The 27,304-nt window shown below is 43.1% G+C and overlaps 1 protein-coding gene across 2 annotated transcripts in view; it reads right to left on the bottom strand.

Annotated features, from left to right (window-relative positions):
* The window catches only part of TGM6 (transglutaminase 6), a 38,799-nt gene that overhangs the window by 6,026 nt on the left and 5,469 nt on the right, over positions 1–27,304 (bottom strand). For both annotated transcript variants that reach the window (XR_009548959.1, XM_060187469.1), the window contains exons 2-9: positions 13,216–13,389; positions 12,620–12,862; positions 11,196–11,314; positions 9,995–10,123; positions 7,676–7,853; positions 6,965–7,103; positions 4,274–4,377; positions 3,940–4,182 (exon numbers count right to left, since the gene is read on the bottom strand). Coding sequence is in view for 1 of the 2 variants with exons in the window: in XM_060187469.1 (XP_060043452.1) it covers positions 3,940–4,182; positions 4,274–4,377; positions 6,965–7,103; positions 7,676–7,853; positions 9,995–10,123; positions 11,196–11,314; positions 12,620–12,862; positions 13,216–13,389 (1,329 nt within the window). In the remaining variant the exon portion in view is untranslated. The remainder of the gene's footprint in view (positions 1–3,939; positions 4,183–4,273; positions 4,378–6,964; positions 7,104–7,675; positions 7,854–9,994; positions 10,124–11,195; positions 11,315–12,619; positions 12,863–13,215; positions 13,390–27,304) is intronic.

Here is a 27,304-nt window from a genome sequence, read left to right on the forward strand (position 1 = left end):
ATTAAAAAAAAAAACATTTAAAAAGAGCACCTGCAGCACTGTTTTACTGCTGGCGAAGCTCACACCCCCACCCCTGCCGCCACAAGTGGGGACTGGGCCTTGAACCTGGATCCTTGAGCATGGTAACTAGGTGTGCTACCACCTGACCCCATTAAATAACATTTTCACCAGCTGTCAACAACTTCAGGTCAGGAGACTTCACCTAATACTATAAAGATTTGTTGTTTCTGAAACATCTGGGATCAGAAACTCAAGACAGGGTGGAGGCAAAAAAAAAAAAAAAGACAGGGTGGAGGGTGGATAGCTTAATAGTTATGCAAATAGACTCTCAAGCCTGAGGCTCCAAAATCCCAGGTTCAGTCCCCCCCCTCCAGGTTCAGCCACCCCCCCACCCCACACACCACCACCACTACCATAAGCCAGAGCTCAACAGAGAAGTAAGACAACTTGTAAGGGAACTGGGACTTGAACCCAGAGGGTGTGATTCCAATTTCTATCTTTCTTACTCTCTCCCTCTCCTTCTGCTCTTCCTTCTGCTCCTCCTCCACTTCTGGGACTTTACCACTCCAGGCTGACATATTTAGATAGAGACACATACAGAGAGAAAGACACTATAGCAGAGAAGTTTCCTCCAGTGTGATAGGGGCTGAGCTTGAACCTGCGTCACACACGGCAAAGCAGGCATACTATACAGGTGAGCGACTTTGCCAGTCATTTTTTTGTTTGTTTTGTTTTTGTGAACCAGGTCCTCACACATATATTGTTCTATTGAATCAAGATTTCTTTTTTCAAAGTCTCAGGTTCAATCTCCCACACCACCATAAACCAGAGCTAATCAGTGCTCTGGTAAAAATAAATAAATAAATAAATAAATAAATAAATAAATAAATAAATAAAGATTTCTTTCGTCCTTTCTTCCTTTTGAGTCTTTTGGAATTCCACAAGATGTTTATAATTAGCTTGACAATTTTGAAAAAAACTTCAGCTGGAATTTTGATAGGGATCTTATGGAGTCTGTAGTTATTTGGGATATTGTAACAATACAAAGTTGTTTCATTCATGAAAACTGAGTGTCTATTCAGATTATCCTTAATTTTCTTTTTTTAAAGCATTCTTTAAAGCATTTTATTTATTCCCTTTTGTTGCCCCCTTTTTATTATTGTTGTAGTTATTGATGTCATTGTTGTTGGATAGGACAGAGAGAAATGGAGAGAGGAGGGGAAGACAGAGAAGGGCAAGATAGACACTTGCAGACCTGCCTCACTGCTTGTGAAGCGACTCCCTTGCAGGTGGGGAGCCAGGAGCTTGAACTGGGATCCTTATGCCGTTCCTTGCGCTTTACACCACCTGTGCTTAACCTGCTGCACTACTGCCCGACTCCCTATCCTTATTTTTCTTCCTTTAACAATGTTTTTAAAAATATTTTAAAATTTTATTTATTAATGAGAGAGATAGGAGGAGAGAGAAAGAACCAGACACCACTCTGGTACTTGTGTTGTGAGGGATCAAACTCAGGACCTCATGCTTGAGAGTCCAATACTTTATCCACTGCGCCACCACCCAGACCACCTTCAACAATGTTTTATGTCTTTCAGTGTGTAAGTATCACTTTTTTTTTTTTTGGCTAAATTTATTCTTAAGTTGTTTATTCTTTCAGATGTTGTTGTAAGTAGATTTGCTTTCAAATTTTACATTTCTAGTGCCTAGAAATACAATTAATTTAAAAAATGTATTTATTTACTTATTCTCTTTTGTTGCCCTTGTTGTTTCATTGTTGTAATTATTATTGATGTCATTGTTGTTGCATAGGGCAGAGAGAAATGGAGAGAGGAGGGGAAGACAAGAGGGGGGAGAGAAAGACAGACACCTGCAGATCTGCTTCACCGCTTGTGAAGTGACTCCCCTGCAGGTGGGGAGCCAGGGGCTCGAACCGGGATCCTTTCGCTGGTCCTTGCTCTTTGTGCCATATGCACTTAACCCACTGTGCTACTGCCCAACTCCCACAGTTATTTTTTTAAATTGATCTGTATTCTAAACTTTGGCTGAATTTGTTTATTGTTCTAGTATCATTTAATTTTTTAATTTTTAAACTTTTAAAGTGATACAGAGAGGCAGAGAGAGAGAGAGAGAGAGAGAGACAGAAGAGACTATAGCACCAAAGCTTCCTTTAGTGTGCTGGGGCCAGGCTTGAACTTGACAAAGCAGTGCACTATCCAAGGGAGTTATTTCACTGCCCTATAGTGGCTTTTTAGTGTATTCTTAAAAAAAAATATATATATATATATATATATATATATATATATATATATATATATAATATATATCTTCCTTCTTAATCTAGAAATTGTTCTTTTTTCTCCATTCTTCCCTTTGATTTAAGAAAGTTATATTACACACAAATTAATACACAAAATCTTACACCTTAACTATTTGTAGGTGTAAACTTCATTTGTATTGAGTACAATTTCATTGTTGTTTAGCCATGCTACCACTCATCTCCTGAACTCTTTTCATTTTGAGAAACTGAAACTTTGGGGCGGGGGGGGGGGGGGGTAGATAGCATAATGGTTATGCAAAGAGACTCTCATGCCTGAAGCTCCAAAGTCCCAGGTTCAATCCCCTGTACCACCATAAGTCAGAGCTGAGCAGTATTCTGGTAAACAAACAACAATAGTAACAACAACAACAAAAATCCTGAAACTCTGTTATTTAAATATTAATCTCCATGTCCTACTGCCCCAAGCTCCTGGCCACCACCATTGTACTTGCTGACTCTATGAATCTGACTACATGAGGAAGCGCAAGCACATGGACTCAGTCTCTGTCCTGAATGAGTCGATTGTTTCATTGTCTTCCAGGTCAGAACTCCCTTCCATTAACAAACTGAATAATATCTCAATATGTCTGTACTATATTTTGTATCTGTGATGGTCACTTGGATGGTTTCTATCTTCTAGCAAGTTCTGTCTTCTAGATACTACAATCACAATTATTGTCATAGTAATTATTACTGTCACAGATGAATATACTTGTCGGGGACAGCAGGTCTTTGAAAGGCAAGGCCCCTGAGCCTGTGAGCAAAAGGCTGGCAAAGAAGGCCTTCTGTGAGCCCTTAACCTTTGTCTTAAGATGATTAGAGAAAGCTGAAAAAATGATAAAGACTTTGTAGACTCCTTGAGAAAATGATAAAGACTTTGCAGACAAACTCCCTGGGTAAAATAGCTAGTTATCTACAGGTACTTTCATGCCATGACTGCATGTACTTTCACTGTACCTTGTGTATGTCTTCAAGAAACTTACAGAATTACAAGATACATGCTTTAAGTGTAAAAGACTGTGAAAAAAAAAAAAAAATCTGGGCTGCCAGTCACTGGGCTAGAGCTCTCCCAATCCCATTTCACTGTCATCTTTCTTTTCTCAATCCTCACGCCCTCTCCAGGATCTGTTCCTGGTCAGCTGGCTCCGACCAGAAATATACTCAGTCCAGTGACTGTTTTGTTGTAAATGTTCAAGGACATGTAGCTGTGCTATTATATAAACTAAAGGCTCTGTGTTCAAGGAAGAGATAGTGCCAAGTGGAAGCCATCTCCACAATGACTGATGGAGACAGGGTTGGTCCAGGTGGACAATGGGGGGCCCCTACAGAAGACAGAGCATCTTGGGGCCAGGTGGTGGCACACCTGGTTAAGCACACACATTATAGTGCTCAAGGATCCAGGTTCAAGCCCCTGGTCCCGACCTGCAGGGGGGAAAGCTTCATGAGTGGTGAAGCAGGTCTGCAGGCATCTCTCTGTCTCTCTCTTGAACTATTTCCCCATCCCTCACAATTTCTCTCTGTCTCTATTCAAAATAAATAAAGATTAAAAAATTATTAAAAAAAAAAAAAAGAAGACAGGGCATCTTAGGAAGAAGCCCAAGAGGCTTCCACACTGTCCTCACCTTCTGGGTACTTGTAGAGGCCTGTGATGTCCAGACGGGTGTCACTGCCTACCGCCTTGGTGCTGATGCACCTGCCAATCTTCTTGGTGTCGGAGTACACTCGTTCCCGGCTCTGGTCCTCGTTCCAGAGCCAGGTGATGTAGTCCGCGTTCACCTCCGCAAACACAAAGGGTCCATCGTGGGCCAGGTGCACATCACCTTCACGGATTGCGGTGACAGAGGCTGGGCCGCACCGGAACACACCTGGGCAGGAGGGGGTGAACAGGAAGGGAGTGGATGCGGATGTGGGTGCACTTGTGGGGGGGTGCTGGGACCCTCTCTGCTGAGCCCGTACCTTCACTCTCCTCCTGGGGGGTGGCATCCAGAACCTGCCAGCCATTGTAAGAGGGGCCCAGGTCCTGCCGGGCAAACCAGCTCTCATTCCAGACATGGAAGTTCCTGCCACAGAGAGAGGGTTGGACATGGAAGCCTGCCATGAGCACAGATACTCCTAGGAAGGGACTTCCTACTCTGAGCTGGTCTTGGGTAGTACTCTACACGATTACTGTGGGGATATCATGAGAACTAGTTACCCAACAGTGTAAGTGAGCAGGGATCATTCATATTACATATGTAAGTAGGGCTGGGTAGACAGTATAATGGTTATGCAAGTAGTTTTCTTTTCTCTCTCTCTTTTTTAAATAGATGATTAAAAAACCCCTGTAACTTTATTTATCTTTACCAGATTGTAAAAATCTAGTGCTGGGGACTGAATCTGGGACTTTGAGCCTCAGGAATGGAAGTCTTTTTGTATAACCATTATGCTATCTTCCCACCCCAATAACTCTTTTCTTAAATTTCTTTATTGGGGGATTAATGTTTTAAATTCAACAATAAATACATAACGTTTCCCTATTTTCCATATAACAATACACCCCCCAGCGGTGTCTTTGGGTTGGGGTAGGTAGTGTTTGAAAACTTGATAAAGTGTTCAGACTTCAGTGGGAGTTTTCTACATTAAAGATGAGACTGGGAGACCAGGGAAAATAACATCATCTGCACAAGGTCCACAAGAAAGAAAGAAAGCAGCATGAAGAAGCAGCTCTGGATTTGTCTTTCCTTTCTTCCATCTCCTGGTCCTCCTCCCTATTTTTCTCCCCGTTCCTCCTCCCCTTCTTCTTTTTTTGGAGGAACACATTATTAATATATGGATAACACTGAAAACTGGGACATAGACTAATGTGGGATTATGTGAAAGCATGGTGGAGCTTAGAGGAAGCTCTACCATGCTTTCTCCCCATCCTTGAGATGGAGGTCTGGAAAGACATCCTCCTTGTCAGTCTCTCCCTTTCAGGGGTAGAGTGTAGAAGTGAAAGCTTTCCTGACTTAGTTTCCTCTTGTTGGTCTCTCAAGCTTCACAAAGGCCTGCAACCTCTCACAGTTAACTCATTCCCCTATTAGCAGACCAAATGGCTGCCTGCTTGTAAGTTCACTTAGAGTTCACTACATTCACTATAAGTTCGCCACGTTCACTATAAGTTCACCACCTTTTGATCACACACATAAGCATACTCCATCACAGCCTTGCCAGCACTCTGGCAGTGAGACCCCCACACCTTATTTCCTTGTCCTTTGATATCTATGATTTACATCAAGCTCTGACCTTCTCTGCTTCATCTCACTATGCTGGTTTAGCCACTATGTTTTTCTTAATACCTTTAGGTAATTAATATGTCTTGCATCATGGAAACTAGTTGTTCTGACCTCTTGGTATCTCATCAATTCTCGTCATTCCTACCCCTCCCCACCATAGGGGGATTTGACCTTTGAAACCCTGTGATTACTGACATATGTGAAAAATGTTATTTGTTCTACTTGCTATATAAGTTGTCCATTCTCAAAATAAAGATGGAAGTTCATACCTGAATTTCTCCTGGCTGTTCTTCTGCATCTTGAGGCCCCTTGAGCCCTTGACGGGAAAGCCAGCAGCTGCCTCGGGTTGCGAGGCCACCCACGTGAGCACCAGCAGACTAAGTGCCCAGTTAGTGTGGTGTTGTTAACATTTTAAACAGTACAGGGGCCAGGCAGTGGTGCACCTGGTTAAGCACTCAGATTACATAACTCACATTACATTGCAAAAACATAAGGAAACCCTGCAGATATTGGTGTGGACTTGTTAAATGCATGAGCAAATAGAACAGTATTCTATCATGCTTCCAATAAATGCTAAAAGGTTAAAAAGAGGGGGAGAGGGTGGAGAGTCTGTATATGTATGTTTTTTTATTTGCAGAGCCTCTCTCTGGAAGGAGACATAGGAAGGGAGACTGAACATTATTACTTATGTAGTACCTCTAAACCGTAAAGCACATGACTGCACTTACTCTTTTCTGGAGGAGGAGTTCTGGAATCTGAGCCCAAATTCTCCTACAGGCAAGACATGTGTGCTTCACCAATGAGCTACATTCCTGCCTCCTTGATTCCTACTTCAGAAGCTTAAATGAAAATAGATTTTTAGGTGCCGGCAAAATAGCTCACATGGGTAGTGTGCTACTTTGCCATGTGCACAACCCAGGTTTGAGCCGGGCTTCTACCATAAGTAAGCTTCAGTGCTATGGTCTCTTTCATTCTGTTTCCCTGTCTCTACTATATATATATTTTAGAAGTTTTTCACATAGCTGTATTTAGTGAAAAAGGCAATTTTCCCCTCCTAGGCAATTGACAGAGAAGCAGGAATGTGCCAAAGAGTAACTCCGCAGAGGGGCTCTCCAAGTCCTGGGCAGGGCTCAGATGCCCCAAGAACAGAGAATGGTGTAGGGAGGGGCATGCTCAAGGTGGCCAGGTCTTGAGCCCACCTCTTGATCTTGATCAGGTACCCAAAATCTCCTGGAACTTCTTCCCTGCAAAGTGTCCCTCATGCCTGAGTCAGGACTGACTCAGACTTGAGAGAGTGGAGCTCCAGATCTGGGTCTGTCTCAGGGAACCACTTAGCTTGGGATAGGACCAATGCCTGACCCTGACCCTGGGACCCAGAGGCCCGATAACCAACCACATGCTGTCTTCCGTCAGGTCCTCCAGCGTCCGGCCAAATGAGTCCACATATTTGTCCACACTCAGGTTTCTGTCTGTGTCATGGGCCGAGTTAAAATTGGACACTACCCTTGTTGCGATCCCCAGGCACCTAAGGACTGAAAATTTAAGGCTTGAAGCACTCCACGAGTACGTTGCACCCTAGATTCAAGGAGGGGGTGTTCAGCACCCACCCCTCTCTTTCTTCCCACCCCCATCAGCTTTCCCACTTCATTTCTGACCACAGTCCCCTTTCTCTGTCTCTTCATGGTTGAGGTTCCTGTCTCCACTCTCAGTAATACCACCAGCTCTTGCACATTCAAATTCCTGGGGAATGGCTGGAGATGCTCCCATTTGAATTGGCAGATTCTGAGGCAGGCAGGACCTCAGCAGTCATACAATGACCTGTTTATTTCCCAGGCTACTTGAGCCTAGGGGACCTCAGGACTTGCCCCAAAGCATTTAGTGAGCCAGAGATAGAAGAGGGTGGGATTCCTGCACATTCAACATCAAACGTCATGTAAATGAGCTAATCAATTTCTCTGTTCATTACACAGACCTCTATTTCCCCATCACCAGTAAAGAGTGGTTGGTTGTTTGGGTAGGTGTGTCTATGTAAATATATACAAAATAAACACAAATGCAGCTCAGGCAGTTAACTGTGGGTTGGGGACCTGTCTCCCCTGAGTACCTGTGCACATAACTCCCGCGAAGACCCAGCATTGGCCATATTTGACTGGCTTGAACCTGCCCTTGAACCACTTGCGCAGGATGTCCACACTGCCACGCCAGTGCAGGGGGCTGGTGCCACCGCCGTACTTGCCCTGCCACTGGCCTTGTACTACTCCCCGGTCGTTGTTGCTGTTCACCTGGACAGAGGAGACCCAGGGTCACCACCAGCCAGGGGCTCCTTCTTCAGGAACTTCACCATCATAAAATCAGCTCCAACTTTGAATGAGTCCGTCATCTGGGAACCACTACTTTTTAATATTGTCTGAAAATGAGGCGTACCCACTGTCTTTAAATACCGACTTCTGAGTACCATTTATCATTTTCAAATTACCATTTACTAGGATACTCTCTTGCTGAAAATCATCTGCTATTTTAGAGCACATATTATTTTGTTTTATTTTATTTTGTTGTTGTCGTTATTATTGCCACCAGGGTTATTGCTAGGGCTCGGTGCCAGCACTATGAGTTCACTGCTCCCAAGAGCTATTTTTTTCCTTTTTTTTTTTAATTTAAATTTTATATGACAGGACAGAGAGAAATTGAGAGGGGAGAGGATGCAGAGAAAGAGAGAGAGATAAATAGATACCCACAGACCTGCTTTACTGCTCATGATGTGTCTCCTCTGCAGGTGGGGAGAGGGCACCTGATGATATTTGTGCTCAAACAGGTGCACCATTTCCTGGACCCCAAGCGCTTACTATTTTAAATGGTCTGCTTTTCAGTTGCTCTTGATAGCATAATTGTCACAGACATTCATTATATTCACTGCATGCATACTCTAATATTATTGCATCGTCAGAAAAGTCATGATATTATTTTTCTGTTTTTCTTTTTTTAAATATTTATTTATTTATTTATTCATTCATTCTTTTTTGCTGACTTTGTTGTTTTATTTTTGTAGCTATTTATTGTTGTTGTTGGATAGGACAGAGAAAAATGGAAATAGGAGGGAAAGACAGAGAGGAGGAGAGAATGACACCTGCAGACCTGCTTCACTGCCTGTGAAGCGACTCCCCTGCAGGTGGGAAGCCCGGGGGCTCAAACCGGGATCCTTCCGCCAGTTCTTGTGCTTTGTACCACGTGCTCTTAACCTGCTAAGCTACTGCCCGACTCCCTATTTTTCTATTTTTCTATGCAAACATGCATTATGACTTTTCTGACAGCCCAATAGAATAGTCATGACTTTTCTAACAACGCAATAGAATAGTCAGGTGCTGTTCCAATGGCTCTGTGCACATTATCTGAACTTGCTTAAATCTGATGAAAGTGGGAGTGGGCGGTAGCGCAGTGGGTTAAGCGCAGGTGGTGCCAAGAGCGAGGAACAGCGTAAGGATCCAGGTTCGAGCCCCTGGCTCCCCACCTGCAACGGGGGGTCACTTTACAAATGGTGAAGCAGGTCTGCAGGTGTCTATCTTTCTCTCCCCCTCTCTGCCTTTCCCTCCTCTCTCCATTTCTCTCTGTCCTATCCAACAACAACAACATTAATAACAACAACAATAATAATAACTACAATGATAAAACAACAAGGGCAACAAAAGGAAAAAAAAAATGGCCTCCAGGAGCAGTGGATTTATGTTGCAGGCACCGAACCCAGCAATAACCCTGGAGGCAAAAAAAAAAAAAAAATCTAATGAAAGTTCTCTATTGTCCTTTTTATATATTTGTTTATTAACAAGAGACAGGAGGAAGGAGAGAGATCTATAGTGTCAGTCTGGTATATGTGATGCTGGATGTCAAACTCTTGCTTAAGAGTCCAGTATTTTATTCATTGCTTTACCTCCTGGATCATGTTAATTATTGCCCTTTTTCCTTCATATGAGAAAAGATTCAGAAGGGTAAGTGTCCTACCACCCAAGCCTGGGGCTAACACTAGATTGGACAAGTCTGGTGTTAGTAGACACAGCATGCAGAGAACCCAGCAACTGCTAACCACCAGAACCAAACCCCCAAGCCTATGATTCTACCAAACCCTCTGACACCCAAGGCTGGAGTGTTTTGGAACAGAGAGACATGCCAAGTCACAGTGCCCTGCCCAAGTCCCTGGTCAAAATTGTAAGCATTGTACATGACTGTCTTATGCCACTAAGTTTTGGGATGACTTGTTGGTATAGTAATAGAGAATTGACACAGGTAGTGAGTGACCTGAGAAAAATCAGAGTGTGATCCTATAGCTGGGCCCAGAAACCATGAGGGATCAAGGTAAGATCAGGCATGTTCAGGGTGACCTGGCTGTAGACCCAGCAGGGACTGTTTCTGAAGGGATGGCGGGGCCTCTCACCATGGCGCTGATGACCCGAGTGATGTAGATAGGGTCGTGGCGGCGGGACACATCTGTGGCTGGATCGTCTTGGTGACTGGGACTTCGGTCCAAGATGGAGAGGCAGATGTTCAGGATGTCCTCATCAAACTGTCCCCAGAGAAGCTGGCTTTAGAGTCCCGAGCCCATATCACAGGCCATCCCCCACCCCATAGGTCACTCGTATCTTGCAGGGGAGTCCCACCCCCAGCCCTGGACACCATAGAGCATCCTTAGGTCTCAGGAAAGCCTTCCTCAAAGAGTCACTGGGAACCAGAAGCTCAACCTGAATTGTGCTCTTTTTCTAGTCAATAACCAGTTCGGCTCCCCACTATCCACAGTTTATGGCCCTTTGGCTGGGAACCTGCTCTAGTGGAACCTCAGCCAGTCCCAGTCCTGACTTCACCTACATGCTCTGTGTGAGTTTCTTTCCACCCATCCAGAGTCTGCCCATCTCTCAGCATTGGGCCCAACAGTGACATAAGGCCTTCTTTCAAGTTTTTCTGAACTCCCTCCACTTCACTCTACCACTCTGACCCCTTTACCCTCACTGCACTATATATTGTACTTATTTAAGCAAGTGGTGTGTGTGTGTGCGTGCAACCAGTGCATCACTGCTCTCGTCCACTTTTTTCCCCATTCAGATAGAGACAGAGAAGGAGAGACACCATATCGGAAGCTTCCTCCACTGCCATCGCACATTCTCTATGGAGCTGGGATTTGAGCCTGAGTGGTGATGCAGGCACCCTACCTGGTGAATGATCACTTGCCACAAGTCAGTGGTTCTAGACGTATGCTTTCAGAGCAGCAGCGGAAGTCCTTGGAGTCTTGTTAGACATGCAAATCCTCAGACTGTACCTCAGACCCGCTGAGGCAGCTCTGGGGATATAGCCCAGCCATCTGTGTGTTTTATGAGCCGTCCATGTGATTCAGGTGCATGTTCAGAACCCCTGATCTAAGCTGTTTACCTGTCTACAACAGAAACAACCTATTCTGAGTTACTTTTATACCTCCTCTAGGACATTCTACAGAACCTGTACAACTCATAGTAGATTGAATAAGCGGCTCTAAGACACAGCACAGAATCTCCCTCATTGGGATGAAGTGGGCAGACAGAGGGCTCCCTGGCTGATGTTGCATACGCCCCAGTCCTGCTTCCCCTGTGGCCAGCACCCCTGGAGACCTGCCCGTAGTTCCAGCCCTGGGCTCGGATGTGCTTCTCCACGCCTCGGAAGATGATCCCGCTGTCATTGAGCACGTACTCCTGTCTCTCTTCCTCTGAGGCCAGAAACACGTCATCCTCTGAAAAGCAGTCATCAGGCCCTCTGTGGGCTGGGGTTCTGGCCTTGCTGGCCCGGGGAAGGGGCTAATCAGGGTTCAGTAGTAGGTGGGTTCCTGGAGGCCCACTGGGACAGAAGAGGTAGGGCAGGGCTTGCTGGGCTCCCAGGCTGCCTCCCACTCTGCTTTCATTTCACATGGTCAGACAGGGGCAACTGCAGCCCAAGGCCAAGGGATTCCAGGATTCTAGGAGTCTTGGTGCCTTGGAGGACCCTACTTGGTGCTGATAGCAGACTCTTTTTTTTTTTTCTTTCCTTTCCTTTCCTTTCCTTTCCTTTCCTTTCCTTTCCTTTCCTTTCCTATTCTTTTCTTTTCTTTCTTTCTTTTTTTTTTTTTTTTAAAGATTTTATTTATTTATTTATGAGAAAGATAGGAGGAGAGAGAAAGAACCGGACATCACTCTGGCACATGTGCTGCTGGGGATTGAACTCAGGACCTCATGCTTGAAAGTCCAAAGCTTTATAATTGCACCACCTCCTGGACCACTCACTTTTCTTTTGTATCAACAATACCCACCTCAGATTCTCTGAACATTCCTTTTCTCCCTCCCTTCATTCCTCCCTTCCTTCTTTCCTCCCTTCTTTCCTTTCACTATTGACTCAGCATTGCTTTACAAAGTTATAACAATTTGGGCTGAGGGGATAGTATAATGGTTTTTCAGACAACTTTTATGTCTGAGCCTCTCAGGTCCCAGGTTCAGTCCCCAGTACCACCATAAGCCAGAACTGAGCAGTGCTCTGGTAAAAATAAAATTATTTCAGAGGTATAGTTTCATACCTATATGTGTATGTATGTACCAATCACAATACCTGCCACCAAAGTTCTTGTGCCCTTCTGTCACTCCCGCCACCCCCCCTGCCTCCAGTCATCACATAGATTTTTACCACAATGAAGAGGCAGTTTGGTTACTAGCTTTTGCTTTGTTTTGTTTTTGTTTTTGTGGTTTCACTCCTAGTTGGAATGTAGAAATCTAAAACAAATGAGCTTGTAGAGTCTGACACTTACCCAGACCTGGGCCTCTCTTCCCACTAGGCTCCACCCTTGTCCTCAGGCCTCTAGGCACCAAAAACACAGGTTCTGGCCTGTCTGGCTCAGGCTTGTGTGTAACACCTGCTGCCAGGTTCCTCTGCCCAATGCCCTCCACCAGCAGGTCTGGGCCTTGACAAGTTCCCAGTGTTGGCCTTCCTATGCCATCACTCTCCTCCCAGGCTTGTCCAAAGAGTAGGCCAGCTTGTGAGAAAGGCTCTGTTCTGGACTGTCAGCTCTTACCTGGGCACCATGGATTGAAAAGGAGAACAAACTCGCCCAGCTTATGGTCACTGTGCTTGCGTCGGGAGGAAGAGCGGGCATTCAGCAGGTAGCGGCCGATGACGGCATTGGGAGGGCTGGCAAGGCAGACAGTTACGGTGTTCTCGGCCTGTGCTTCCTTCACTGCTATCCAGGTGTCGCTCACCTCCAGCTCTGCTGTCTGGAACACAGCTTTGGTGCTCATGGCCTCAGAAGCCTGGGGTCCTGGCAGAGAGGACAGGGAATCAGGAGACCTGGGAATGCTGGGACACCATGTGGGGGTAAGGAAGTGACATAGATAGAAGAGAGTCAATGGTAGCATGGAGTCTATTTCAGTTGTCTCGATTCCTAGAGAAAGGAGAAATTGACAGGACCTTTTGAAATTGAGGTCCACCTTATGTCTGGCCAGGAAAGAATAGCTTGGCTCCAGCGACATCAGCTACTCCCCCATACCCTTTCAGGGTACCTTCCAGTCATCCCCAGACAGCTGTTGTAAGAAGCTGCCAGGGTTCAGGGCTCTGTCCACCTATAGGGACTCTTTTTCCCCAAATCTGGGATGACAAGCACTGGTCAGTTACCTGTCTCCACTGTGAAGACCAGGGCCTCCTCACTGTCCAGAGCTCTGCTTAGCTCCAATGTCAGGGTGAACATCTGGTTTCTGCGAACCACCAGTTCTGGGCAAGGGTACTCCTGGGTGTGGTGGGCAGCACTGTTTTTTGACCTCTGCCAGTCCACATCGATGACTCTGATACCTGAGCAGGAAGGGGACAGGGAAACAGGGATGCATCTTTGGGACATTTCATCCAGGCCTGGCTTGCCCTCTTATCTGCTTTCTCTTGATGGTCATGTGCTCTCCTAGCCACCATTTGTCATATGCTGTTGATTCTGGTTATTTGTAGTTGCTATGTTCCACAAAGTCTCTGTGAACACTGAATTAGTGAATGTTGAATCATTGCTTCTAGGGGAAATGTAGGACTAGGTTCTGGTGAGTCTCTGGTCACAACTTTTTTTTATCAACTGCTCAACACATGACCTTGTTTTATGTATGTTTCTGTTTAAAGACCCCTTAGTTAATGTATTGTCGACTCATTGACATTGAACTCAAGGCCAGTGACAGTGTCTGTATAACTAATGTCTGAATGAAGCTTATCTAACACATGTGTTTTCTCTGTAGCTCACCCTGGTCTTAAAAATATTGGACAGAGATTCGACTTCTGGAGGCGGAGCTACGAGCAGCAGATCACTTTCTCTCCTCTCCTCTCCTCTCCTCTCCCGGATCAACTAGGAATACCAAAGGAGACCACCCGGACCGAAACAAGACAGGACTAGAATGACCACAGAAACCCAGTAAATCACCCGTGAGTACAAACACGCGTGGCTGGTGACAGAGAGGAGAGAGGGGCCTAAGGAGAGATTAAGTGACTGCTAACAGTTCGACAGTTTGTCAGTGGAGACACCACCTCCAGTCTGCTCCACCAACAAGGGGACAGCTGAAGGGAGGAAAGGATTCCCCAGAGACTCACCAAGTGCAACTCTGAGTCTCCACTGCTACTACCCTCAGAATCTGGAGCAGCAACAGGGAGGGACACAAGGGTACAGAGATCTAACCGGGAAACTCAGGAGAAGACCTATACCTCGGTGGCATAGCTGAGGGGCTGTGAAAGTCTCTTTGCATAACCACTGGATTATCTCTGCCACACCCTGCTTTATCTCTTGGTCTGGAGTCAGTGATTAAGCCAAGAAGCCTATTGATAGTTTAAAAGCCCTCAGGCTCCCATAGCCTACAGGGGAAAAAAAAAAGGCTTTTACACCACTGAACTCCAACTCAGGGATTGAAAAAACTGTTAACTTATATAAAATGGTTAAAACAACAAGAAAAAATATTGGAGACTCGAACCAGGACAAGAGTCCAGCTAAAAGTCCTCCAGAGGGTGAAGCACAAAACAACGAGTTCAACATCCAAACATTAGCTAAGGAAATAATAACAGGAGTGAGTAAAGATTTTGAAAAAATTGTAATCAGAAATGCAGGAACAACAAATGAGAATATGGAAGAAAATTCTAATAATCTCATGGTTATTAGAGAGCTGAAAGCTGAAATCGCTGAGCTAAGAAGGCAACTAGCTGAACAAGCTAAAACAGTATCAGAGCAGGGCAACAAAATAGATGAACTCCAGAAAGCAGTAGAGGGCAGAGAGAATAGAATCAATGAGGCTGAAGACAGAATTAGCAAGATTGAGGATGAATTAGAGACAACTAAAAAAGAAGTAAGAGATCTCAAAAAGAGATTAAGAGATGCTGAAAACAACAACAGAGTCCTATGGGATGACTTCAAAAGAAACACTATACGCATTATTGGCTTACCAGAGGAAGAAAGAGAAGGGGAGGAAGAAAGCGTTCTCCAGGCCATAATAGCTGAAAATTTCTCTAGTCTCGACAACACCAAAGACATAAAGATTCAAGAAGCCCAGAGGGTCCCAAACAGAATTAACCCAGACCTAAAGACACCAAGACATGTCATACTTAGATTGGAAAGGAATAAGGATAAAGAAAGGATCCTCAAGGCTGCAAGAGAAAAACAAAGAGTCACCTACAAAGGAAAACCCATAAGATTAGCAGCAGACTTCTCCATACAAACACTACAGGCCAGAAGAGAATGGCAAGATATCTATCGAGTGCTCAATGAGAAAGGCTTTCAGCCAAGAATACTATATCCTGCTAGATTGTCATTCAGACTAGATGGAAGCATCAAAACCTTCTCAGACAAGCAACTGTTGAAGGAAGCAACCATCACCAAGCCTGCCCTGAAAGAAGTTCTGAAAGGTCTCCTATAAACAACCAGACCACCACAAATAGGATATATATCAAAACACTCTAAAACTCTACAAGAATGGCGTTAAAATATCTTCAATCTTTGATATCAATAAATGTCAATGGCCTGAATTCACCTATTAAAAGACACAGAGTAGGAAGATGGATCAGAAAACACAACCCAACAATATGCTGTCTACAGGAAACCCACCTAACTCAACAAGACAAACACAGACTTAAAGTGAAAGGATGGAAAACTATCATTCAAGCCAATGGCCCACAAAAAAGGGCAGGAACAGCTATTCTCATATCTGACATGATAGACTTTAAAATAGATAAGATTAAAAAAGATAGGAATGGACACTACTTAATGCTCAGAGGATCAGTCAATCAAGAGGACTTAACAATTATTAATATCTATGCACCCAATGAGAAGCCATCTAAATACATCAAACTTCTACTGAAAGAGCTACAGCAATATATTAACAGTAACACAATCATAGTAGGGGACTTCAACACCCCACTATCTCAACTTGACAGATCATCCAGGCAGAAAATCAGTAAAGACATAAGGGAGCTAAATGAAGAGATAGATAAACTAGAACTATTGGACATTTTCAGAGTCATTCATCCCAAGAAACTGGAATACACATTTTACTCAAATCCACATGGGTCATTCTCAAGGTTAGACCATATGTTAGGCCACAAAGACAGCATCAGCCTATTCAAGAGCACTGAAATCATCCCAAGCATCTTCTCAGACCACAGTGGAATTAAACTAACACTTAACAATCAACAAAAGATTAGTAACAGTGCCAAAATGTGGAAGCTCAACAGTACACTTCTTAACAACTTCTGGGTCAAAGAGGAAATCAAGGAAGAAATCAAAATGTTTCGAGAGTTCAATGAAAATGAAGACACAAGCTATCAAAATATTTGGGACACAGCTAAAGCAGTCCTAAGAGGGAAGTTCATAGCTATACAAGAACACATTAGGAAACAAGAAAAGGCACAAATAAACAGCCTGATTGCACATCTTAAAGACCTAGAAGAAGAACAACAAAGGAATCCTAAAGCAACCAGAAGGACAGAAATTACTAAAGTTAGGGCAGAAATAAATAACATTGAGAATAGGAAAACCATACAAAAGATCAATGAAAGTAAATGTTGGTTCTTCGAAAGAGTAAACAAAATCGACAAACCTTTAGCCAGACTCACAAAACAAAAAAGGGAGAAGACCCAAATAAATCGGATAGTAAATGAAAGAGGAGAAATCACAACAGACACTGCAGAAATTCAACATATCATGCGAGGCTTCTATGAACAACTATATGCCACCAAGCTAGAGAACCTGGAAGAAATGAATGATTTCCTAGATACCTACCAACTTCCAAAACTAAGTAAAGAGGAAGTGGATAACATGAACAGGCCCATCACAGCTAATGAAATTGAAACAGTTATCCAAAATCTTCCCAAAAATAAAAGTCCTGGACCAGATGGTTTTACAAATGAATTCTACAAAACTTTCAAAGAAGAACTAATACCTCTACTTTTAAAAGTCTTCCAGAAGATTGAAGACACTGGAATACTCCCTGCCAGCTTCTATGAAGCCAACATCACCCTGATACCAAAAGCAGACAGGGACACAACCAAAAAAGAAAACTACAGACCAATATCTCTGATGAACATAGATGTGAAAATATTGAACAAAATTCTAGCCAACCGGATACAGCAGTATATCAAAAAAATTGTTCATCATGACCAAGTGGGGTTTATCCCAGGTATGCAAGGTTGGTTTAATATACGTAAATCAATCAATGTGATCCACCACATCAACAAAAGCAAGACCAAAAACCACATGGTCATATCAATAGATGCAGAGAAAGCCTTTGACAAAATACAACATCCCTTTATGATCAAAACACTACAAAAAATGGGAATAGATGGAAAATTCCTGAAGATAGTGGAGTCTATATATAGCAAACCTACAGCCAACATCATACTCAATGGTGAAAAACTGGAAGCATTTCCCCTCAGATCAGGTACTAGACAGGGATGCCCACTATCACCATTACTATTCAACATAGTGTTGGAAGTTCTTGCCATAGCAATCAGGCAGGAGCAAGGAATTAAAGGCATACAGATTGGAAGAGAAGAAGTCAAACTCTCCTTATTTGCAGATGACATGATAGTATACATGGAAAAACCTAAGTAATCCAGCAAGAAGCTTTTGGAAATCATCAGGCAATACAGTAATGTGTCAGGCTATAAAATTAACATTCAAAAGTCAGTGGCATTCCTCTATGCAAACACTAAGTTAGAAGAAATTGAAATCCAGAAATCAGTTCCTTTTTCTATAGCAACAAAAATAATAAAATATCTAGGAATAAACCTAACCAAAGAAGTGAAAGACTTGTATACTGAAAATTATGAGTCACTACTCAAAGAAATTGAAAAAGACACAAAGAAGTGGAAAGATATTCCATGTTCATGGGTTGGAACAATTAACATCATCAAAATGAATATATTACCCAGAGCCATCTACAAATTTAATGCTATCCCCATCAAGATCCCAAGCACATTTTTTTAGGAGAATAGAAAAAATGCTACAAATGTTTATCTGGAACCAGAAAAGACCTAGAATTGCCAAAACAATCTTGAGAAAAAAGAACAGAACCGGAGGCATCACACTGCCAGATCTCAAACTATATTATAGGGCAATTGTCATCAAAACTGCTTGGTACTGGAACATGAACAGACACACTGACCAGTGGAATAGAATTGAGAGCCCAGAAATGAGGCCCCACACGTATGGACATCTAATCTTTGACAAAGGGGCCCAGACTATTATATGGGGGAAGCAGAGTCTCTTCAACAAATGGTGTTGGAAACAATGGGTTGAAACATGCAGAAGAATGAAACTGAATCACTGTATTTCACCAAATACAAAAGTAAATTCCAAGTGGATCAAGGACTTGGATGTTAGACCAGAAACTATCAGATACTTAGAGGAAAATATTGGAAGAACTTTTTTCCGCATACATTTTAAAGACATTTTCAATGAAACGAATCCAATTACAAGGAAGACTAAGGCAAGTATAAACCTATGGGACTACATCAAATTAAAAAGCTTCTTCACAGCAAAAGAAACCATTACCCAAATCAAGAGACCCCTCACAGAATGGGAGAAGATCTTTACATGCCATACATCAGATAAGAGTTTAATAACCAACATATATAAAGAGCTTGTCAGACTCAACAACAAGACAACAAATAACCCCATCCAAAAATGGGGGGAGGACTTGGACAGAATATTCACCACAGAAGAGATCCAAAAGGCTGAGAAACACATGAAAAAATGCTCCAAGTCTCTGATTGTCAGAGAAATGCAAATCAAGACAACAATGAGATATCACTTCACTCCTGTGAGAATGTCACACATCAGAAAAGGTAACAGCAGCAAATGCTGGAGAGGGTGTGGGGTCAAAGGAACCCTCCTGCACTGCTGGTGGGAATGTCAATTGGTCCAACCTCTGTGGAGAACAGTCTGGAGAACTCTCAGAAGGCTAGAAATGGACCTACCCTATGACCCTGCAATTCCCCTCCTGGGGATATATCCTAAGGAACCCAACACATCCATCCAAAAAGATCTGTGTACACATATGTTCTTGGCAGCACAATTTGTAATAGCCAAAACCTGGAAGCAACCCAGGTGTCCAACAACAGATGAGTGGCTGAGCAAGTTGTGGTATATATACACAATGGAATACTACTCAGCTGTTAAAAATGGTGACTTCACCGTTTTCAGCCGATCTTGGATGAACCTTGAAAAAATCATGTTGAGTGAAATAAGTCAGAAACAGAAGGATGAATATGGGATGATCTCACTCTCAGGCCGAAGTTGAAAAACAAGATTAGAAAAGAAAACACAAGTCCTACCTGAAATGGAATTGGAGTATTACACCAAAGTAAAAGACTCTGGGGTGGGTGGGTGGGTGGGGAGAATACAGGTCCATGAAAAATGATGAATGAAATAGTGGGGGTTGTATTGCTAAATGGGAATCTGGGGAATGTTATGCATGTAAAAAAAAAAAAAAGGAAGAAGAAGTAGAAACGCAAAGCAGAAATTGACTGAGTTTGGAGTATGGCACCAAAGTAAGAAAGCAGAAGTATACTAGAGTTTGCAGTGAGTACCTCCCTAATACTTCATCTCCACTTTTCCAAGCTTTGGGTCCATGATTGCTCAACAATTTGTTTGGCTTTGTATGTTAACTCTCTTTTCAGTCACCAGGTTCCAGGTGTCATCAGGATGCCGACCAGACTTCCCTGGATTGAAGACCCCACCAATATGTCCTGGAGCTCAGCTTCCCCAGAGACCCACCCTACTAGGGAAAGAGAGAGGCAGACTGGGAGTATGGACCGACCAGTCAACGCCCATGTTCAGCGGGGAAGCAATTACAGAAGCCAGACCTTCTACCTTCTGCAACCCACAATGACCCTGGGTCCATGCTCCCAGAGGGATAGAGAATGGGAAAGCTATCGTGGGAGGGGGTGGGATATGGAGATTGGGCGGTGGGAATTGTGTGGAGTTGTATGCCTCCTACCCTATGGTTTTGTTAATTAATCCTTTCTTAAATAAAAAAAAAGAAAAAAAAGAAAAAAAATCAATAATGCAGTGGGTGGGGAGAATACAGGTCCATGAAAAATGATGAATGAAATAGTGGGGGTTGTATTGTTAAATGGGAATCTGGGGAATGTTATGCATGTTCAAACTATTGTATTTACTGTTGAATGTAAAGCATTAATTCCCCAATTAATAAAAAAAAAAAGAAAAAAAAATATTGGACAGAACTTTAGCACTGTGTATGGAGCCACCTTAAACAGCAAGTCGCCAACAAAAAGGATGCAAAGCAACACAATGGCATTAAGGGACTGTGAGGGGACACTGTGTGAGAACTGGTACCTTAGAGGTAAGTGCTAGCTTTCCCCTACTCTGCATGTGACTGGAATTAAAAATAAATTTTATGGAATAAGGGGCCTGTGAATATTGAGGATGAATTGTGTATTCTCAGTGCTGGCTGGTGTTTGGTACTGGGAGATAATAGAGAACAGAGGTGGGTTTGCTCTGGAGAGATACACATGAGGCTGTGATGTTCAGTGGTTATGGGCCTAACATCTGGGTAGATATGAGTTCAAATCCTGGTTTGACTATGGATTGGTGAGGCACACCAGGATTTACCTATCTGCCATCTTTAGAAGCTGCCAAAGAGAAACCACTGGCTTTTTAAGTAAGTTCCCTTGCCCCAAACTTCTGGTCTAAAAGGACCCCCTGAGTCAGCTACCTTTAATTTTTTTATTGGGTAGACACAGAGAGAAATTGAGAGAGGAGGGTGAGATAGAGAGGGAAAGAGACAGAGAGATACCTGAAGCCCTGCTTCAGCACTCATGAAGCTTTCTCCCTGCAAGTGGGGACCAGGGGCTTGAACCAGCATCCTTGTGCACTGTAACGTGTGCTCTTAACCAGGTGCACCACAGCCTGGTCCCCTGAGTCAGCCATTTTTTACAACACTGGCTGTTACATATTGTTCTGGAATTAACTGAGAGTAAACCAAGTAACTTTTCACTGTAGTGATAATTTATGGTCCAGCTGTGTTCTTCAGCTGACTTATTTCAGGAACTGGGAGAAGCTGATAAAGCTCTCTGGAACCACAGGAAACTGGAGAGAGCTGTGTTTATTTTCCTTAAGTTATCTTTCCTTCCATTTTCCTTCCATCTCTCCCTTCATTCTCCCTCTCTCTCTTTCTATTTTTTAAATATTTATTTATTCCCTTTTGTTGCTCTTGTTTTATTGTTGTACTTATTATTGTTGTTGTCTCTCTCTTTCTTATTAGATATGACAAAGAGAAATTGAGAAAGGAGGGGTGAAAAAGAAAGAGAGAGAGAGAGAGCGAGACCTCCAAACCTGCTTCGTCTCTTGTGAAGCTCCCCTCTCTGCAGGTGGAGGATGGGAACTCAAACCTGGGTCCCTGCCAATGGTAACATGAGTGCTTAACTGCCACCTGTCCCCTGCCTTACATTTCTGATAGCTGCAGAGACCAATGTTCATCTTTTCTGTAGAGGTGACTGACCATTCTTATCCCTTTTGCTTCCTTACTTTCCTCTATCCTCTTCAGTAAATGTGACTCTTATCTGTACTCTGGTTCAGCTCTGAAACTCCTTTTTTATTTTTTTTTTAAAGAATTTATTTATGGGGCCAGTAGTGGCGCACCTGATTGAGTGCACACATTACAGTGTGCGAGGGCTTGGGTTCGAGCCCCTGGTCCCCACCTGCAGGGGGAAAGCTTTGCTAGTGATGAAGCTGTATTGCTGCTGTCTTTTTTCTCTCTGACTCTCTCTCTCCCCATTCCCTCTTGATTTCTGGCTATCTCTATCCAATAAATAAATAAAGAAAAATTTTAAAAAAGTAAAAAAAAAAAAAAAAGAGATTTATTTATTCATGAGAAAGGTAGGAGAGAAAGAAAGAACAAGACACCACTCTGGTATATATGCTGCCAAGGATTGAACTCGGGACTTCATGGCTGAGAATCCAATGCTTTATCCACTGAGACACCTCCTGGACCACTCTGAAACTCTTTTACAGTGAGTGGACCCTGGGCCTGGCCACAGTAGCTGGGGAGTCTATACTCTAATGCCGACCTGATGACAGACAGGCAAGAACTGTTGTCACAGTGCAAACAGGCAGAGCATGTGAGAGAGGAACTCAGGCTTTGAACTCAAAGTTGAACTGAGACTCCAATTCTGTTGTCTCCCTTGTGCCCTTGGGCACACCCTCCTCCTCATTCTTTAATGCCAGTGCCCTAATCTAAAGAGTGGAGACACTGATAGCATATATCTCTCAGGATTCCTGGGAAGATTCAATCAAGAAGACTGCCCCCATATGAATTCTGGTGGTGTGACATTTGGTATACAGCAGATACTAATCAAATGAAATTTTCTTTCTTCTCTCTGGGAAAGGTGGAGTCAACACTCTGATACTATATGCTTCTACTCCTGCTTATCTCTACCCCAGCCCCCACCCCCTCAGCCAAGGCCAGGTTCTCAGTGCAGCATGAAGGCCTTGAGGAAGGTCTGATAATTAATTAGTTCTTCCCATCTTTTCACCACAGTAACATTGTAACTGGCCAGAGAGACTTGTTCTTTACCAGCCTCTAATGCTTATGGACCAGCCTGGTCAGTTCTTATCAGTGGAGATATAGTTACTCTAATCCCTTGGGAAGTAGGTTGGCTTCTATGACATCTTGGGTGCCTCTCCTCCACAAAGGAAAAAAACAAAACCAACCAACCAAACAAACAAAAAACCTTCAACTCCTCAGCTTGATTTCTGAGACCTGGGAGACTTTCTAATCTATTCCCCATCATATATTTACTTCTCATTTTTCCATCCTTGGACTGAAAAATCTTGGAGCCACTTGGACCCAGGTCATACATCCAGATATGCCACTTACTATGTGTCTTTCAGCAGAAATTCCCCATCTTTATAAAATGGATATGAAAATGCCTTTTTTTCAGCTATAGTTATGAGATTGAATAAGTTGGTATATGAAAAGCACCTGGCAGTGGCTGATTGCTGAATTAAAAATTGGAGGCATCAGGTTCAATACCAGTACCATTATATGCCCAAGCTGAGAAGTACTCTGCTCACTCACTTACTCACCCACCCATAAAATAAAATAAAATAAAATAATTTGTCTTAAAAAAGAAAGGCTCTTGACACTTAGCAGATGCTCATTAAGTGTCCATTTTGTTTCTTTACTACGTAGAGTGATGATTAACTTTAAATATTGAGCTGAATGGCCACAATACTCAAGCCACTTGGTCAAGTTATCCTAAATGTTTCTGTGAAGTTTTTTTTTTTTTAATGAGATTAACATTTAAATCAGAGAATTTCAAATAAAGCAGATTACTCTCCTAAATGTGGGTGGGTCTCATTCAATCAATTGAAGGTCTGAATAGACCAACAATTGACTTCTGAATAAGAAATTCTGTCATTAATGGTCTTTGGACTTGGATTCTTCCCTGAATCTTCAGACTGCTGTCTTACCTTGTAAGTGTTGTACTTGCCAATTCCCTAAGGCAGGTGTCTTTCTCTTTACACACACACACACACACACACACACACACACACACACACACACACACACACACACACACACATCTATCTATCTATCTATCTATCTATCTATATAAAATACTTATATGTAGATATATGCTACGAAGTGTATATTAAGTACACACACACCCTGTTGATTCTGTTTTTCTAGAGAATACTAAGTAATACACAAGGTGTGTATGGGACATTGTATCTTTCAAAGATTAAGATTTATTAATTTAGATAGATGGGTTCTATCATGCATGCTTTCCTGGAAATGTGATTGCTATCCTTCCCATGGAGGAGTGGCATCTATGTACTGTCTTCCTGACTCTGAGTGAGGGTTTGGGACAGTCTTCCCACTCCATAGAACAGCATGTGAATATCATATTTCTTCTGTTAAGATATCCATATGGAACAGCCTCTCCTGGCCACTTTTCTCTTAGAGCCCCAAGGTTCTATCTAAGAAAGGGCAGAAATATGGCAGCCACTATGGTGGAGAGGCCATGAAGACACACCAAGAAGAGGTGTTTGGGGAGCCTGAGCAGCAGACAGAGTGAGAAGCCTAATGGTTATTCTGCCTCAGCTGTCATGGGGCTGCAGTGATGGGGAGACCATGAGCAGGAGCCGCTGGGCTGAGCCAAGTCTAGCAGTAGACTGAGTTACAATACTGAGAAATCATGGCCGCTGTTTTAAGTCAGTGTTGAGAAATGATATTTCTCTTAACGAAGCCAAAGTGAAGTACATTTTCAGCAATTATACTGGTTTCTACATTCAGAGATAGAGTCAGCTTAGAACAGGTTGTATTTGGGAAAACCCCTTTGAGTGGCCTCCTTTACTTACACACATTTATACAGGACCAGATGCCCACTCTCTGAGGTCAGGGATAATAGAGCTTTTATTATTAAAAGCTGACCTGGCCAAGGCATCTCCTCAAGCTCCTGCTTGGTATATGAAGCTGGGGAAGAGGTGGATAAATTTATGTAAGAGCATCGAAGGAAGGAAAGAATGGGACCCCTAAACTTATGCCATTTGAGGTTCATTACTGATGAATTAATAAAATGAGGTGGTCTTGGGATCAGTGAGATAACTCACCAGGTAGGGTGTTTATCTTGCCATGTGTATGACCCAGGTTCAAGTCTTTGGCGCACCACCTGGGAGTGCTATGGCATTTTGGTGTTGTAGTGTCTCTGGTCTGTTTGCCTATCCACACACACACACACACACACACACACACACACACACACTGGTCTTGACTGAAATTTTCTACTAATGTCATTCAAATTTACAAGACCTTTTTGATTTCTCCTTTGAAATTCAAACAATATATTTAACTATCTATTTAATCTACATTAATCTACATTTGGTAGGCTTCTGGACAAATCCTATTTAATGCACTCAAAGCAAGACTCTGTTTCTTCCCCAGCCCATTTCCAAGTCCTGGCTCCCTCACTTTAGTAGATGGTATTATGTCTACTCCAATGCTCAGACCAAATGCAAGGAATCTTCGGTTCCACTTTGCTCTCACATCCCTTATCTAATCCACCATTAAATAAAAATGACAATCCCTACCTGCAGCGGGTAAGTTTTGTGAATGGGGAATCAGTGTTGCAGGTATATCTCTGTCTCTCTCCCTTCTTATCACTCCATTCCCTCTCTATTTCTTGCTGTCTCTACCCAATCAATAAATAAAGATATTAATAAAAGAAAATGATGCTATCTCTAAGACCTGCCCCCAGTCCATCTCATGTCTCCAGCTTCACTGTGACCATAGGCCAGGTGTTGCCATCTCTCATGTATAGCCTTCTAGTTGGTCTCCCCTTCTGAGAAGCTTAGCTGGTGCCAGAGTCTGAATATCCAGGCCTGAGACTCATGAAAAACATCTGTTCTATTTTAACCTAGGATGGAAGACTTAGTCTGGTAACATTATAATTAGAGGATCATGACTGAAGCTGGAAGTAAGAATTTACACAACTGACATATGTGTTCCAAGCTTTGGAGTCTCCAGAACTTTCCCTGTGGTGAGTGAGCCAGGACTGTGCAGGACCAGTGTTTAACAGCAACCCCGTGCAGTCAGGTCAAGAACAGCAGTGCTGGGGAATTTCCCTTGGCTTTTCAGTTTTCACTTTTCAAAGTTGAAGGGAATCCTTCAAACTGAGTAAGCCTGAGTAGTTCTTGGGCAGGAAATAACCCTTCTAGACTTTAAAATCACCTTAAGCTCAGGTGATCTCTATATAGTCTGAAAACTCAGTCAGAAGTCTTTCTTATGCTGTATATATAAGACAATCAAGTTTTAGTTAGACTAGAATCCCACCAATGTGTCCTGGAGCTCAGCTTCCCCAGAGACACACCTTACTAGGGAAAGAGAGAGGCAGACTGGGAGTATGGACCGACCAGTCAACGCCCATGTTCAGCGGGGAAGCAATTACAGAAGCCAGACCTTCTACCTTCTGCAACCCTCAACGACCCTGGGTCCATGCTCCCAGAGGGCTAGAGAATGGGAAAGCTATCATGGGAGGGGGTGGGTTATGGAGATTGGGCGGTGGGAATTGTGTGGAGTTGTACCTCTCCTACCTTATGTTTTTGCTCATTAATCCTTTCTTAAATAAAAAATTAAAAAAAAAAAGACCATAAGAAGCCTAGGTTCCTGTTTTATTGACAGAAAGGGGTCGGGAGAAAGGGGCTTGAGGGCACATTGGATCTGTAGCCCATGAAGTCAAGCCCTAGTCTATTCAAGGACAGGCAGGGACAGGAAACAAATATTGTTTTTAGGGGATGAGTCAGGAACAGAGGATGAAGTTATTAGGTAGCAATTATCACAGCCCTCACATGCCTTAGGCTGCTTACAAGGGGGTTTATGGTGTAATGAGAGTTCTGGGACCCTGGTGCATGGGTTCAAGCCCTGAGGATCTGCCTTAGCTTTCCCATTCCCTGTTACAGCCCAAACCAGTTTCCATCACTCTAGAGTAGCTCTAGCGTCATTAAAGGGGGCGTGAGGGTAGGATGAGTCAGAACTGCCATTATCATCATTATCCTCAAATCTCAGAGACCGTCTCTCCCATAACTTCCCACCTGGATCAAATTCCTTTAGTCAGATTCTTGGCAGGAACTTGATTCCAGCTTGAACACCTATGAGAGGTAGCTTGTCCATCACCCAAATGTTAAGCTGTCTCTTCCTGAATATGGGATGATCTCACTCGAGGACAGAAGTTGAGAAATAAGAACAGAAAGGAGAAACACAAAGTAGAACTTGGACTGGGTTTGGTGTATTGTGCCAAAACAAAGGACTCTGGGTGTGGTGTGGTGGGGGGCTTTCAGGTCCTGATATATAATTGTGGAGGAGAACCTAGACTGGGGGTGAGAGTGTTTTGCAGAAAATTGATAAAATTTACACATGTGTTAATAACTGTATTTCTGTAAACCATTAATCCCCCCTAGTTAAAAAAAGAAAACAAACAAACAAAAATATGTCTCTTCTTTCTGTTGAACTAAGGTTGTTTTCTTGCAACTTCTATTTGTCTACACTTTGCTCCTGTTACCCCACAGGACATACCTGTGCCCTTAGCCCTGGTGTGATTTGCTCCCAGAACTGCTCCTTTGGTAATCTAAATTATCAGCTTCACACCTTAACAACTTTCCTTGTGGAGTGATGGTCAAGGTAAGAGGAAGCAACTGTTCTGGTGGTTGTGATTCAATTCTGCCCCAGCC

This window comes from Erinaceus europaeus, chromosome 1 (genome assembly GCF_950295315.1).
Source record: "Erinaceus europaeus chromosome 1, mEriEur2.1, whole genome shotgun sequence".
NCBI classification, from domain to species: domain Eukaryota; kingdom Metazoa; phylum Chordata; class Mammalia; order Eulipotyphla; family Erinaceidae; genus Erinaceus; species Erinaceus europaeus.